The sequence below is a fragment of the Thamnophis elegans genome, chromosome 3 (genome assembly GCF_009769535.1).
Source record: "Thamnophis elegans isolate rThaEle1 chromosome 3, rThaEle1.pri, whole genome shotgun sequence".
In the NCBI taxonomy this organism is placed as follows: Eukaryota; Metazoa; Chordata; class Lepidosauria; order Squamata; family Colubridae; genus Thamnophis; species Thamnophis elegans.
Window position 1 is genome coordinate 74,833,942 of NC_045543.1, and position 12,499 is coordinate 74,846,440.

Consider the following 12,499-nt stretch of genomic DNA (forward strand, 5'->3'; position numbering starts at 1 on the left):
CAGTGCTACAAAGGAATGGGATTTGCTCTCATTTTATATGCTAATGGTACATCCATGAACACCAACTATCAGTCAGAGCACATGATGAAAACTCTTAACTCCTTAAAACTCCTTAACCATAACTTCAACTGGGAAACTGTGAACATCTAGCTTGATCTAGGGCTTTGGTCAAGTCCAAAACTGCTAGAGAATTTCTGGAATCCTGGTACTGAGACAAATCAACCATCAACAGGCACTTAGAGATAAACAACAAGTAGCATTCAACAAGACAGTCAAAAAGGAATCACTATGACCAAAACACTTCCTCACCAGCAATCAACACGCAGATGAGCAGAGATTAACAAGTTTAACACTAGATCAAAGATCAAAAAGTAAACAATATCCCAAACTCTCAACTCAGACAAGCAACCTAACAGTAAAGAACAACTCAACACCAAGACGATTCCCATCAACACTGTCAGGGCAAGCCACTAGTACAGTATATAAAGAGCGCAAACCTCACTCTTTCTAGCACTGATGATGTTGCCTATTTGGATAGTGAAACATCTACAAGAAACCAACCAAGCTCAGAGAGTACCAAGGACCCCACAGTGTATTATGTATTCAATATTTATTACATATATTGATGGAGTGGTTATTTTCCAACTATGAATCCTTATATAATAATGTGGAGGCCACAAGCCAGGTCGTGACGCAACTGAGATATTCTGCCCTGGTTTTAAAATAGCTGGTCAGAGTCTGTGGTTATAGGCTAAATAAATTTAAATACATAAATTTCCCCCTTATGTGTATGTGTTATAATTCTGCCAAGAGGGATCAGAATTGGACTATTTGAAAATATTTTATAGTTCAGGAGAGTTGGAAGGCCTCTGTGATGCAGAATAGCAACCACTCATACTATTAAAATCCCTCCAAACCTGAAAAATTACATCAATTTTTTTTTTCATTTTCCTGCTGGCTTTCAGCATCATTAGGGACAATATGTACCACAAAGTCTGCCCACCACTTTTTATGAAACCCAAATGGCAATAAAACTTAAGAAAAGTGCAGCTATACTTCAGGGGAAAAACTCGTATGAGCAGATCAATGATAGGAGAGAATGCTCAGTGGAATCAAAATCTAACTGGTGCAACATATATTCAATTATTTTGTAAATAATTGAGTGCAGTAATACTTATTTTCTAATAGATTGTGTAGCATGTCTCTGATTTTTAACAGTTTTAACTTTTTTCTCTTATTCCAGCTTATTTGCACTAATCTTGATGAACTCAGGGAATTAATTAGAAAAACTGAGAATGAACTCAAAGATATTGAGCATATTAAAAAGAAATCGGTATGTGATTTTTTTCTTGATGCATCATATTAAAACTATTGAGATCATTTCTTTTAGATAGCTAATCAATGGTTTCTCAATTAGATCTTGTTCAACTGTTACTGAACAAAAATTCCTAGTGTCTTCCACCATTGAACATATTGACTGGGACAGTGCAACATCTTGACTCCCTAATCTCTTTTTTTTTTCAATCATGAAAAAGTTTACAAGATTTTAACTAGGACACATTTTGGTTTCCAGTTAATTTAAATAAAAGAAAATATTTGGATATCAGTATTTGAGCATTATCTCTTATTACACCTTATAATGTTAACTTTAGCCAAATAAAACAACTTATATTTCTATATTGTCTTCCAAACTCCTAACAGATTGATCAAATACTACCTCCTGAAAGATTTTAGAATAGGAAACATAATTGTATCACTTTAGTACATTATGGATTTTATGTCATGAAACTAACGGGAAATTACAGATAGTGCTTAACTTACAATGATTCATTTAATGACCATTCAAAGTTGCAATGGCACTGAAGAAAGTGATTTATGACTGTTTTGCACACATGACTGTTGCAGCACCCCCATGGGTCATATGATCAAAATTTGGATGCTTGGCAACTGACTGATATTTATGACGGTTGCACTGTTCCAGAATCATGTGATAACTTTTTGCCATCTTCTGACATACAAAGTCAATGGGGAAGCCAGATTTACTTAAGAACCATGTTACTAACTTAACAACTGTAGCTATTCACTGAATAACCATGGCAAAAAAGGTTGTAAAATGGGACAAAATTCACTTAACAAACGTTTCACTTAGCAAGTAGAAAAGACTTCTGCTCAGCCATGTGTTAGGTTATGAGTTAACACTATAAGCTAATTCTTGTAAGGTTACTCAGAAGTAAGCATTTTTCTTTCAGTAAGATTTCCTTCTGTGCAAGTAAACATACAACTGAAATTCAAGTACAGTGATGCTTAAAAAGTTTGTGAACCCTTTTTAACTATCAACATTATGGCCTGAAACATAATCTGTTCACAGAAGTCCTAAAACTGGATAAAGAGAAGCCAATCAACACATCCTGCCTGATCATACCGGATGGGCAGAAACAGTTAGAGATAAGAGGTTCCTCAGATAGCCAGGCTGTATCCCAAGAAGTGCTTTGTTAAATGACAATGATAGTCAGATTCTTAAATAGTACCTGGGAGCCAACTAGTACAGCTTGGAAAGCAATGAACATAAGTGACATTTCCTTCATTGTTTCTGATGCCACTTTCTGGACTACTTGTAGTTTCCAGATGGTTTTCAAGGACAAGCCATATAGAGTACATTATACAGATGTGGCCAAAAGTATTGCAACACTTCACTTTGCCCCAAAGAATTCTAGTTTGTCATGGGATAAGTTGAAGCAGACAAAGTCAATGGCCTCCATTTTTATTTCATAGTCCAAGGAACAAAATAGCAGACAGCTTAGTGTATTCTTGTAAATAATAAAATAAATGAAAAGGGCATGGCCATTTGGCCATGTTTATAACAATCCAATTGTGAGCTGATCAGGAATATATTTAGATGTAGGGCCCATTTATCTGTCCGTAAGCTACCCTGAACTTAGTGGGTTTTACTTTTCAATATAAATGTAAGATTTTTGCCATTAAAATATTTGAACCAGATTCTTTAACCTAAATTTAGATTCCTATCATATAGACTACTGCTCCATCTAGTCTTATAAATATATTCTGGGATGAGATATTTTTTAAAAATACTTTTTCTTCATTTGTAAAATCCACCATGGTAAAGTGTTATGATGCTAGACTAGGAACAAGAAAAGCTCCACTTCTAGTTTTCCCTGTAGCATTAAAATCATCTGGGAGATTTTGATCAAAGCATTCCCTCTTAGCGGGTCAGCGCAGTGGCTCAGTGGTTAAAACCCTGGGCTTGTCAGCTAGAAAGTCAGAAGGGGAACTTGTCACAAAGTCACACGGGGGGAGGTGGGTGTTCACCCTCCACAGGCTTCAAGAAAGCCTCCGGAGCCTGGGGAGGATGAAAAACAGGCCCAACGGGCCGTCCGGAAATTTGGAAATGATTTGTTTCTGCCTTCCAGAGGGTCTCCAGGGGGCCGAGGAAGGCCGTTTTCGCCCCACCCCCCAGGCTTCAGGAAAGCCATATTTGCTGATATGGCAGCCCTCAATTCTGGCGCACATGCGTGTGCTGGCCAGCTGTTTTTGGCCTTGCGGAGCCAAGGGAGGCCATTTTCACCCTCCCCAGACTTCAGGAAAGCCCCCAGAGCCTGGGGAGGGCAAAAAACAGGCCCAACGGGCCAACTGGAAGTTTGGAAATATGTGCCATAGGTTCGCCACAGAGCTAGACCAATGCTATTTCCATCCCATGTCTGGCTCTGACTCCTGGCTGAAAGGGATTCAAATAATTTGTTTCATTTAAGATCAGGTGAACCTGCTGTGCAACCACCTTCTCTACCATCTTCCATAAAAAGGGAAGTTAGATTGGATTAAAATTGTCCAATATAGTGGAATACAACAATGGTTTCTTGAGGGAATGAATCAAAGCCTCTTTAAAAGACAAAGGGACAATCCTCTCCTACAAGAAGAATTAATCATCACCAGAACCCACTCATACAACATCCCCCAGCTGTTTTAATGAACCAGAAGGGACATGGATCTAAGGAACAAGGGGCCAAGTTCATAGTCCTGGCCACTTTCTCAGATCCAATTGGTTCAAACCATTCCCGATTAATTGGGCAAGATTCTGTCATAGGCTTCTTCTCTGGACTTGCAATGTAGTTAGCATCCAAATGGGAACGAATCCAAGCAACTTATTCAGAAAATGCTTGCACAAATTCCTCCACATGCCTCTGTAGGAGGTTCTCTATGGTCTCTTATCCAACAGGTCCTATGTCACCTAAAACAGGACTGCAGGGCAGCAATTTGCAAATGCAAGAAGGTTAGGGAAGCACCAATGCTTCACCACCCTTACTTCTAATTATTAATGACAGTACGAACTTGTGTTCAGTTAAGTTCCTTATTGAGCATTAGAACTGCACTAGACATCTCCCATTTCATTTCACTCAACTCTTCCATAAACCATAGAGAGCAAAGGGATCTGTGAGAGTAGAGATTGCGTAGGCGTGATCCAATCCAAATCTTCAGCTGTTCCTTTGGCGGAAACCAACACTTAAAATGGACTGTGCAGCAGACCAATAGAAATAACCATCAGCTCATTCTGATACCACTCTGGGTCCATCAGTCACCAGGGACAGACCAATCCAATAAGTCCCATCTCCCTATAGAGAATCCAATTGAAATTGGGGTGTGATCTGATCATGTCAAAGGGGACACTAAAAAAAACCCAATTTTAGATCATATTGTCACTGCTATGACAGGAACAGCAAATCCAGAGTGTGACCATTCTCCCAGGTCCAGCTTGATGAACAAGATCTCACAAATTGGAACCTATGAGGCATGCCCCCTAAAAACTATAAGAGATATTTTGATAACCATTGCCACACCCCTGCCCCAGTTTCTCAGCCAATGCCACACTTGAAACTCAGCTGGGCAAATTTCAGAAAGGGCAAAACTGAGTCTGTAGACTGAGTCATCAAATCATGAATGAGGAGGTCTTGTTATAGACCAATCTTGCATTCTGTACCAGTAGCTGGATTTATGATTTATGATATTTAGGCATTTTATTGAAATAGACATTCATTGTGTTATATAGTTTTAATTCTAATCTGCTTTGTAAATAAAGTGACATCTTACAGTTAAAAGACACAGAAAAAGAAAAGTTGAATCATGTTGTAGTAATTTAGTTCTATATTCTTTTTCTACTTTAATTTTTAGGTGGAACACTAGACATCTCCTGCAGTAATTAATGAGAAACAGATTACTGCAAAATAGATGAACCCATAATGTTGTTTTTCCTGAAGTTGCACATTTTATCTTTATTGATTAAAACTTACTCTGTAATAAGTATTTTCATATTTACAGGGAAGATGGTATCATCGAAAGCAAGCTGTAAAGGAACTCCACTGTACTTTAATAAGACTGCTAAATGAGTTGTTACCATGGGAACCAAAATTAATGAAGGCATTTCATAGAAACAGGTAATTAACTTAATATTTTTGGTAAATGTAAAACGTAAGAATTCACCAATCTTTTACTTGTTTTTAGATATTAATATGAAAAAAAAAATCTTACTATCTACAATGTTCCATCAAAGGTCTCGCTTAAAAAAGGACTATGATGACTTCAGACGGCAACCGGATCATGATAAATTTATTCGAGAACAGTGGACTAATGAGGACAGTGAAATAAATATTGTCAAAGAAATTTCCAGTACATTTACCAGTGAAACTTCAGAACACACAGAATTTTTTAAAAGAGATTATATGGATATGGGTAAGTACTTTTGTTACCCTGCGATTCATTGGTGCAGTACTGATTGAGTCTTCAGCTGTCTTACCAAAAGGAAATTTGATAACAAAGTAGTTACATGTTTTATACTAACCATTTCTTTTAGAATATTGTGCAAATTCAAGGAACATTAATTACAGCATAGTCTGCTGGTAATTTTGACAAATCAACTTATGTTGTTTCCCCAGGTCCCAATGGTAAAAAAAAGTTCATTCTTTCTTTCTTTCCCTTTGGGGAACAGAGGGATGCTGATAGGTAACTCTGACAAGATGTTTTTTCATACTTTTGATTGAAACAATTTCAGATTTTTAAACACATCCCCTCTATCCCAGGATAAACAATGAGATATCATCTCTGTTGAGTTGATTAAATAATTTCAGAAAATGCTTAAATATTAAATTGAGTATAAAATAAATGAAGATTTATAGACCTAAAATAATTACTGTATTTTTCGGAGTATAAGGCATACCTTTTTCCCTCAAAAAAGAGGCTGAAAATCTGGATGCGTCTTATAAACTGAATACAGCATTTTTTGCCTCCTGAAACCTCGCCCCCTTCACCAAAATGGCCGTGCAGAGCCTGCAGGAGGCTTTCAGAGAGCTCTTGGGGGCTGGGAAGGGCAGAAATGAGTGAAAAACAAACCATTTTTTGCTCAATTTTGCCCCAGCCACCAGGAGTACTCTATAAGCCTCCTAGAGGCTATGCATGCAATTTTTTTGACAAAAAACGGGCCTGTTTTTATGAAAAACAGGTCTTTTTTGCTTGTTTGGGGGAGGAGGGGCAACCCCCAGGAGCACTCTGCAAACCCCCTAAAGGCTATTCATGCCTTTTGGGGGGAGGAAACGGGCCTGTTTTCGCAAAAAAGTTTTTGCAGAGTGCAAAAACTTTTTTAAAAAAATTTGCCTCTTCCAAACCTTGGTGCATTTTATACTCCAGTGCGTCTTATACTCCAAAAAATATGGTACGTTTTTGAGCACATCATAAATTGTACCACCAAAACATCTTTTGTTTTATTGGAATGGTGTGATCTGATGAATTAAGAATTATTGTTTGCTTTTCTAAAAATGCTTCCCTTCTTGATTCTTCTTTTCCTCCTAGAAGACATGAACTCGCCAGAAATGGACCTTGGTACAGGAAAACCCAGACCACTTAAAAGAGATTTGACTTGTAGAGAAATGCAGAAGATAGTGCCTAAATCTGTTAAACGCCAATCCAAGCAAAACTATTACCTAGATGACAGCACAAATGATTTTTTACCAAGGAAAAAGCTAAAATTAAGCACAAATGATGCTACCTTCTGTAGCATTGAAAATGATCTGTCAATTGAGAGCTGCTTGAATAGGCAGATAGAATCTTCAGCTTCAGAATCATTGGACATGACAGACTCTACAGCATATGTACCACATTTAATAAAAGGGACCAAACCTATCCAAGCCTTGCTGGCTAAGAATATTGGGAACAAAGTGGCCTTAACAAGTCAGTTGCCATCAACGGTAGGTAGAAGCACTTTTACTTCTGAAAAACTGATTATATCAACTGTCAGTTCTTCTCCAATTAAACCAGAATTGACCTGCCAGACCAGTTCAAAGAGTTCTTTGCAAGTGTTGTACAAAATGCCAGCTGGCCATTGCATGCCAGTAGACTTGCACAATAATGCAGTGAAGATTCAGATGCAGCCTGTAGTTGATGGTAAATCAGGAGAAAAAACCACAGGAGAGAAAATCATGCAGCAAGTCCTTATTTTGCCTAAAAATTTTCTTATCCAGCACAGAGAAAGTAAAAGTGGAGCAAAAGAAAACCAACCCCTACAGCAAAATACAATTGAACAACACTGCATTTCTCTTCCACAGTCAACCGACACCAACACTACTTTAGTCCCCCCTATTCCAGCTTCTTCAATAAATGCTGCTACTACCCTTCTGCCTAACACAACTATTAAAAAAAATATTATACAATTGCCACAAGGGCCTGATTCAGTGAATAGAATTTCGCTGCTGCCCTCTGTCACTTCCACTAGTAACACATTAGCATCAGTGAAAATGAACCAAAGCGAGACTGTAAAAATTACCAAGACTGTTGTTTCAGCTGCCTCCTCCCCTGTTGCTTTACCTATTGTTTCTTCAGCAGTTCAGACTTTAACAACAGTATCACAGAGTGTGACCTCTTACACCAGTTCCTCTCCACAAAATACTGCTGATATTAGTGAAACAAAACAAGAGCTGAAAACAATCTGCATAAGAGATTCACAGTCTATCCTTGTCAGGACACGTGGCGGGAACACAGGAATCGTAAAAGTGCAAACAAATTCAGAACCAATTTCTGGTAGTAACTTCTCTCCAAGTTCTGTTTTTACATATGCACCCCAACTTCAAGCATTTTTAATGCCCAAATCCACACAGTTATCAACTTCTACTGTTTCCGCTGTGACAAAAGCGATACCTAGCTTCCCAACGCTTGCCCAAATGTCTCCAGTAACAACTTCTATCCCAACTATTTCCTCTTGTGCAACTCCAAAAAAGGGGAAAAACACCACAGTCACATTTGGGCAGTCTCATAATAGTGGTGTGGTGAATCAAGGAGTGTCAAAAACTCTACATGGATCCTCCTCTCCATTCTTACCTTCCATGTCATCAAACATTGTCATGACAACTCCACCAAACAGTTCTGGTAATGCAGTGGGCTTATCTACAGAAAATGTTGGGCAGAGTTCCACGTGTTGTACTACCCAGGGTTCTTTTATTAATCAACAAGTCAACATAAATAATGCAAAATATTCTGTTGCACAACCTGAAGTCACTTCCATTACCAGCAGAGGTCTGGGTAGTGCCCAAGTTCAAAAACTTATGTTAGTCACAAATCCTTCACTTCTTCCTGTGTGTGGAGCTACAGGAGTCAACTTAATTCCTACTCCAACATCCACTGGTGTTAGTGCGCAGAAGCTGGTTTTCATTAATACTCCACTTGCCAGTATTCAGTCAAATGCAAATGTAACAACAGAACCACTTAAACAGACTTTCCCTCCTTCCATTGGTAAGACATATGTTAAAAGCACAGAGAAACCTCAGCTTGTCCTCCTTCCATCTACTGTGGGATCATCATTAAAAGTCAATACATCGCCAACTGTTTCTCAAGTAAAAGATGTAAAAATAGGTCTTAATATTGGTCAGGCCTTTATAAATAGCACAGGCAATGCTCAGAATGTTTCAACAGTTAACATTATGCAGCCTACAGCACCAAAAGATTTGGAAGATAAAAATAATCATAATGTAATTTTCCCATTATCAACCAATAGTAGTTTAGTTCCTGTATGTTCGAGTTTGGCATGTCAAAGCATTGCAACAAAAGCAGTAAATACCACTACAGTAACCAGCAGCCCATGTTTAGATCCTACTTCTGTAACACTGTGTGGAGCTACTATTGGAACACGGCCTACTATTTTGGCAGGTGGAATGGAACCCCCAGCAAAAATAATACCAGTTTTAACTACACGGCTGTCCTCCTCTAATGTTGGAAGTACTATGGCTATATCGACTGTGAAAACAGGGCACCTAGCTTCATCTGTACTGATTTCTACTGCTCAACCAACAGTTACTCATTCAAGTTTATCATCTGCTTTTCAGTTGCCAGTAACAGTTTCCTTGCCTGGACCAGTGAATGGTGTCCCTAAAATGTTGCATACAGTTCCTCAATTGCCAGCAATTCCATCTACTTCACAATGTGTGTCCCATTCAAAAAGTCAACAATCCACACTAGCTCAGTTTCAGCCCACGGGAATTTCAGCTGGAGTGCCAACAAATGGAAGTACTCCGAAACTTCAAAAAGCATCCGCAAATGCAAGTAAAGTGATTAATTTTTCTAATTTAGTTCCTCTGCCTTGCCCACCAGTGCCACTTAATGTAAAGCCAGTTTCAGCTTTCTCCTGTGCTCCTGGTACCTCTACAATTCAAACTGTTCCATCCTCACCATCAATAGTTAATAATGTAGGCAGCCAATTAAATGAATCCCATATCCAACAGAAAATAATAATTAACACCTGTACACCTTTGGCACCTGGAACTCAAATAATGATCAGTGGTACTCGTTTTGTTGTTCCATCTCAGGGCCTTGGAGCTGGCAGTCATGTTCTACTTATTTCTGCAAATCCAAAAATTGGACCTCTCTTAACTGTTAGTAATGGCCATGGATTTCAAGGTGTATCGTTTGCTGCTCCCACTCCCCAGAAGACTACACAAATGATGGGTAATTCCTTAAGCTGGCAGCCATCAAAACTGCCTTTAAAAAGCTCTACCAAAATTGTGAACTCTCTTGGGATTGCAAATCCTGTGCCTATTGTTCATGCTACTCCACAAATAATTGCCAATACTTCAAAGTCAGGCACTCCATCTTTTGCAACAACACTGTCTACATCTTTGGTAGCGGCCACCTCATCTTCTACTCAAACTAAGACAACTTTAGCTCCTGCAACTCACACTAGTACCTCACAGCTACAAAACAATAAGTCTGTATTACACCTAGATACATCTATTAAAAAACTGATGGTCAGCCCTGAAGGAGCCATTTTGAATGCTATAAAGACTCCAACTTCAGAAACTTCATCTCTGTCTTCATCCTTCTCTGCTGACCTTATTTCTACAACTAAGAATTCTGCTGTTGTCTTCCCCAGTTTTCTGAACTCCAACATAGGTGTCCCAGACACAGCTACGTCTTGAATTTCACGTAAATGAGCCGTTGAAATATTGGGGCATTTGTATGTGTGCGTGTGTGTGTATATGTATAAAATTAATTTATAATTGTTTTTTTAAAGTACACTGTTTGAAACATCTGACTTATGTCCATGAACCCAAGGCATGTAATGGCATGTTTTGAGCAGACGAAGCAATGAAGCAAAAAAATATTTTTGCGTATCATTGAGAATTCATGAGTGGAAGGGATCCAAGATGACAGTAGATAGCAGCTACACAGTTTGCCGTTAACAACAAATGTTACCTGTTAACATGTTAAAACACCTGTCATATCTCAAGGATTTGTGTGCACAAAGCCATCATTGGTTTTTTTAAAATTCATGTTTGATTGAGCATCATTTCGGTTTTCCTTTTTAAAAAAATGGTGAGAAGGTACTTCTTGAGATATCTTTAATAACAAAGCTTTTAAAGGCTTTTATTAAAGTGGGAGAAAAACTGTTCAGAGATATAGAAAGCAATGTTTGGTTCTTGGTTAGCACATTTACTAGGATCTGTTCTTTCTCATAATTTAGAAATTTTCTATTTTGTTTTCAAATGTCCCCATGTTCTATATTGATGTGTTGTAAAAATGCAATCTATGGTGTAAAATTGTACATAATCCCAATTCCTTAACAGTATGGACTAAACCATGTGTAAAAAGAACTATTCTGTCTTATTTATGTTTTGTTTACATAATGTATAGTTTTTTAAGTATTTTAGTAATTTTGGATAAGTGTACTGTTTAGCAATAATGCAGAAGGATCTGTATGTAATAAACAAAGTTGCTGTATTTCTGCTTCATAATACTCTGTGGAGAAAGGATATTTGTCAGTAAGATGTACTTGCATTAAGAAATCAATGGAGGTTTCCCAATATTACATAATAAGCACACATATTTAGACATGGTCCAATATAACATGGCATTTCCCCTTAAGTAAATGGCTCACAATTATGATTCTTTTTCTTTAACTTTTACAGCTCTTCTGTATATCATTTATAGACCTCCTAAAGTGTTATACTAGCCATAGAACATGAACATTTGCTCACAATTTCAATGGGTTATTAAAAGATAACCATTTCTGTTTGTCTTGATTAAAATCACAATGAAACCTAATCAGCTAATACACTATGATGTACAATAATGCAATAATTGTGAGGTAGACAATGAAGTGAGTTGACTTTGAAGAAATCCTGAAATTGAAAATATTACTCAATTATTTGTTCCTCACCATAAGTTCCACTATTCATACTTTCATTAGGATTTCACAAACAAGTATTTAAAGGGCACAGTTTGCATCAAGTTTTTCCCTATCCCTCTCCCCCTTTTTGGATGTATGTTTAGTTGTAGTTCTCATAAAACAAGTATTAGCAATGCAGTAGCCACCAGCCACTTTATCTTCAAATACAACCAATAGCTCTTGCCACTTGAAATCACCTCCTTTTCTTTGTTTTCTATTACATCATTGCAAATGTAACACACTAAGTATTTATATCTGGAACAAATCAGAGAGAAGCCAATGATTTGTCTATGGGTTGTATTTTTTGAAAGCAAGCTTCACATTGGTGGTTTGCAGCTGTACCTCTTGGATAGAATCACGATCTGCTCATGGCTAAATAACGGTGGATGATGGCCATAAAGCACTCTTAATCTGAAATTTACTTCCAGATTTCAAAATTAGGATTTCCTCTTGGATCAGGAATAGAAGCACTGTGGTTAACACAGATCTATCCTAGTACATAACTGTCAAACATTCTTCTCATTAAGATTATTTAATGCTGCTTTTAGGATTACATATTAATATATTCCCATAATGCCATAGCTAGCAATATATAAAAATCTTAAAAGTGTACTTTTTACAAGCAAGGATCTGAGATTTAGATTTTCCCACCAGAGAGGACATGGAGTGAACCTTAGAATATAATATCTCAGATTCATATGCAGTTTTATATATAGTAGACTTGGCTGATTCCATAAGGCAGGGGTGTCAAACTCAAGGCCCAGGGGCCAGATCCATGCAACTCCC

The 12,499-nt window shown here is 37.7% G+C and overlaps 1 protein-coding gene across 4 annotated transcripts in view; it reads left to right on the forward strand.

Moving 5' to 3' along the window:
- KIAA2026 (KIAA2026 ortholog) overlaps positions 1–11,265 on the forward strand; it is a 59,101-nt gene extending 47,836 nt beyond the window's left edge. For 2 of the 4 annotated variants that reach the window (XM_032213550.1, XM_032213552.1), the window contains 4 exons: positions 1,244–1,333; positions 5,329–5,444; positions 5,561–5,739; positions 6,853–11,265. In XM_032213550.1, coding sequence (XP_032069441.1) covers positions 1,244–1,333; positions 5,329–5,444; positions 5,561–5,739; positions 6,853–10,463 — 3,996 coding nt within the window. In that variant the 3' untranslated portion in view covers positions 10,464–11,265. The remainder of the gene's footprint in view (positions 1–1,243; positions 1,334–5,328; positions 5,445–5,560; positions 5,740–6,852) is intronic. The other 2 variants (XM_032213553.1, XM_032213551.1) reach the window with 2 other exon arrangements.
- Positions 11,266–12,499: the final 1,234 nt, after the last annotated feature.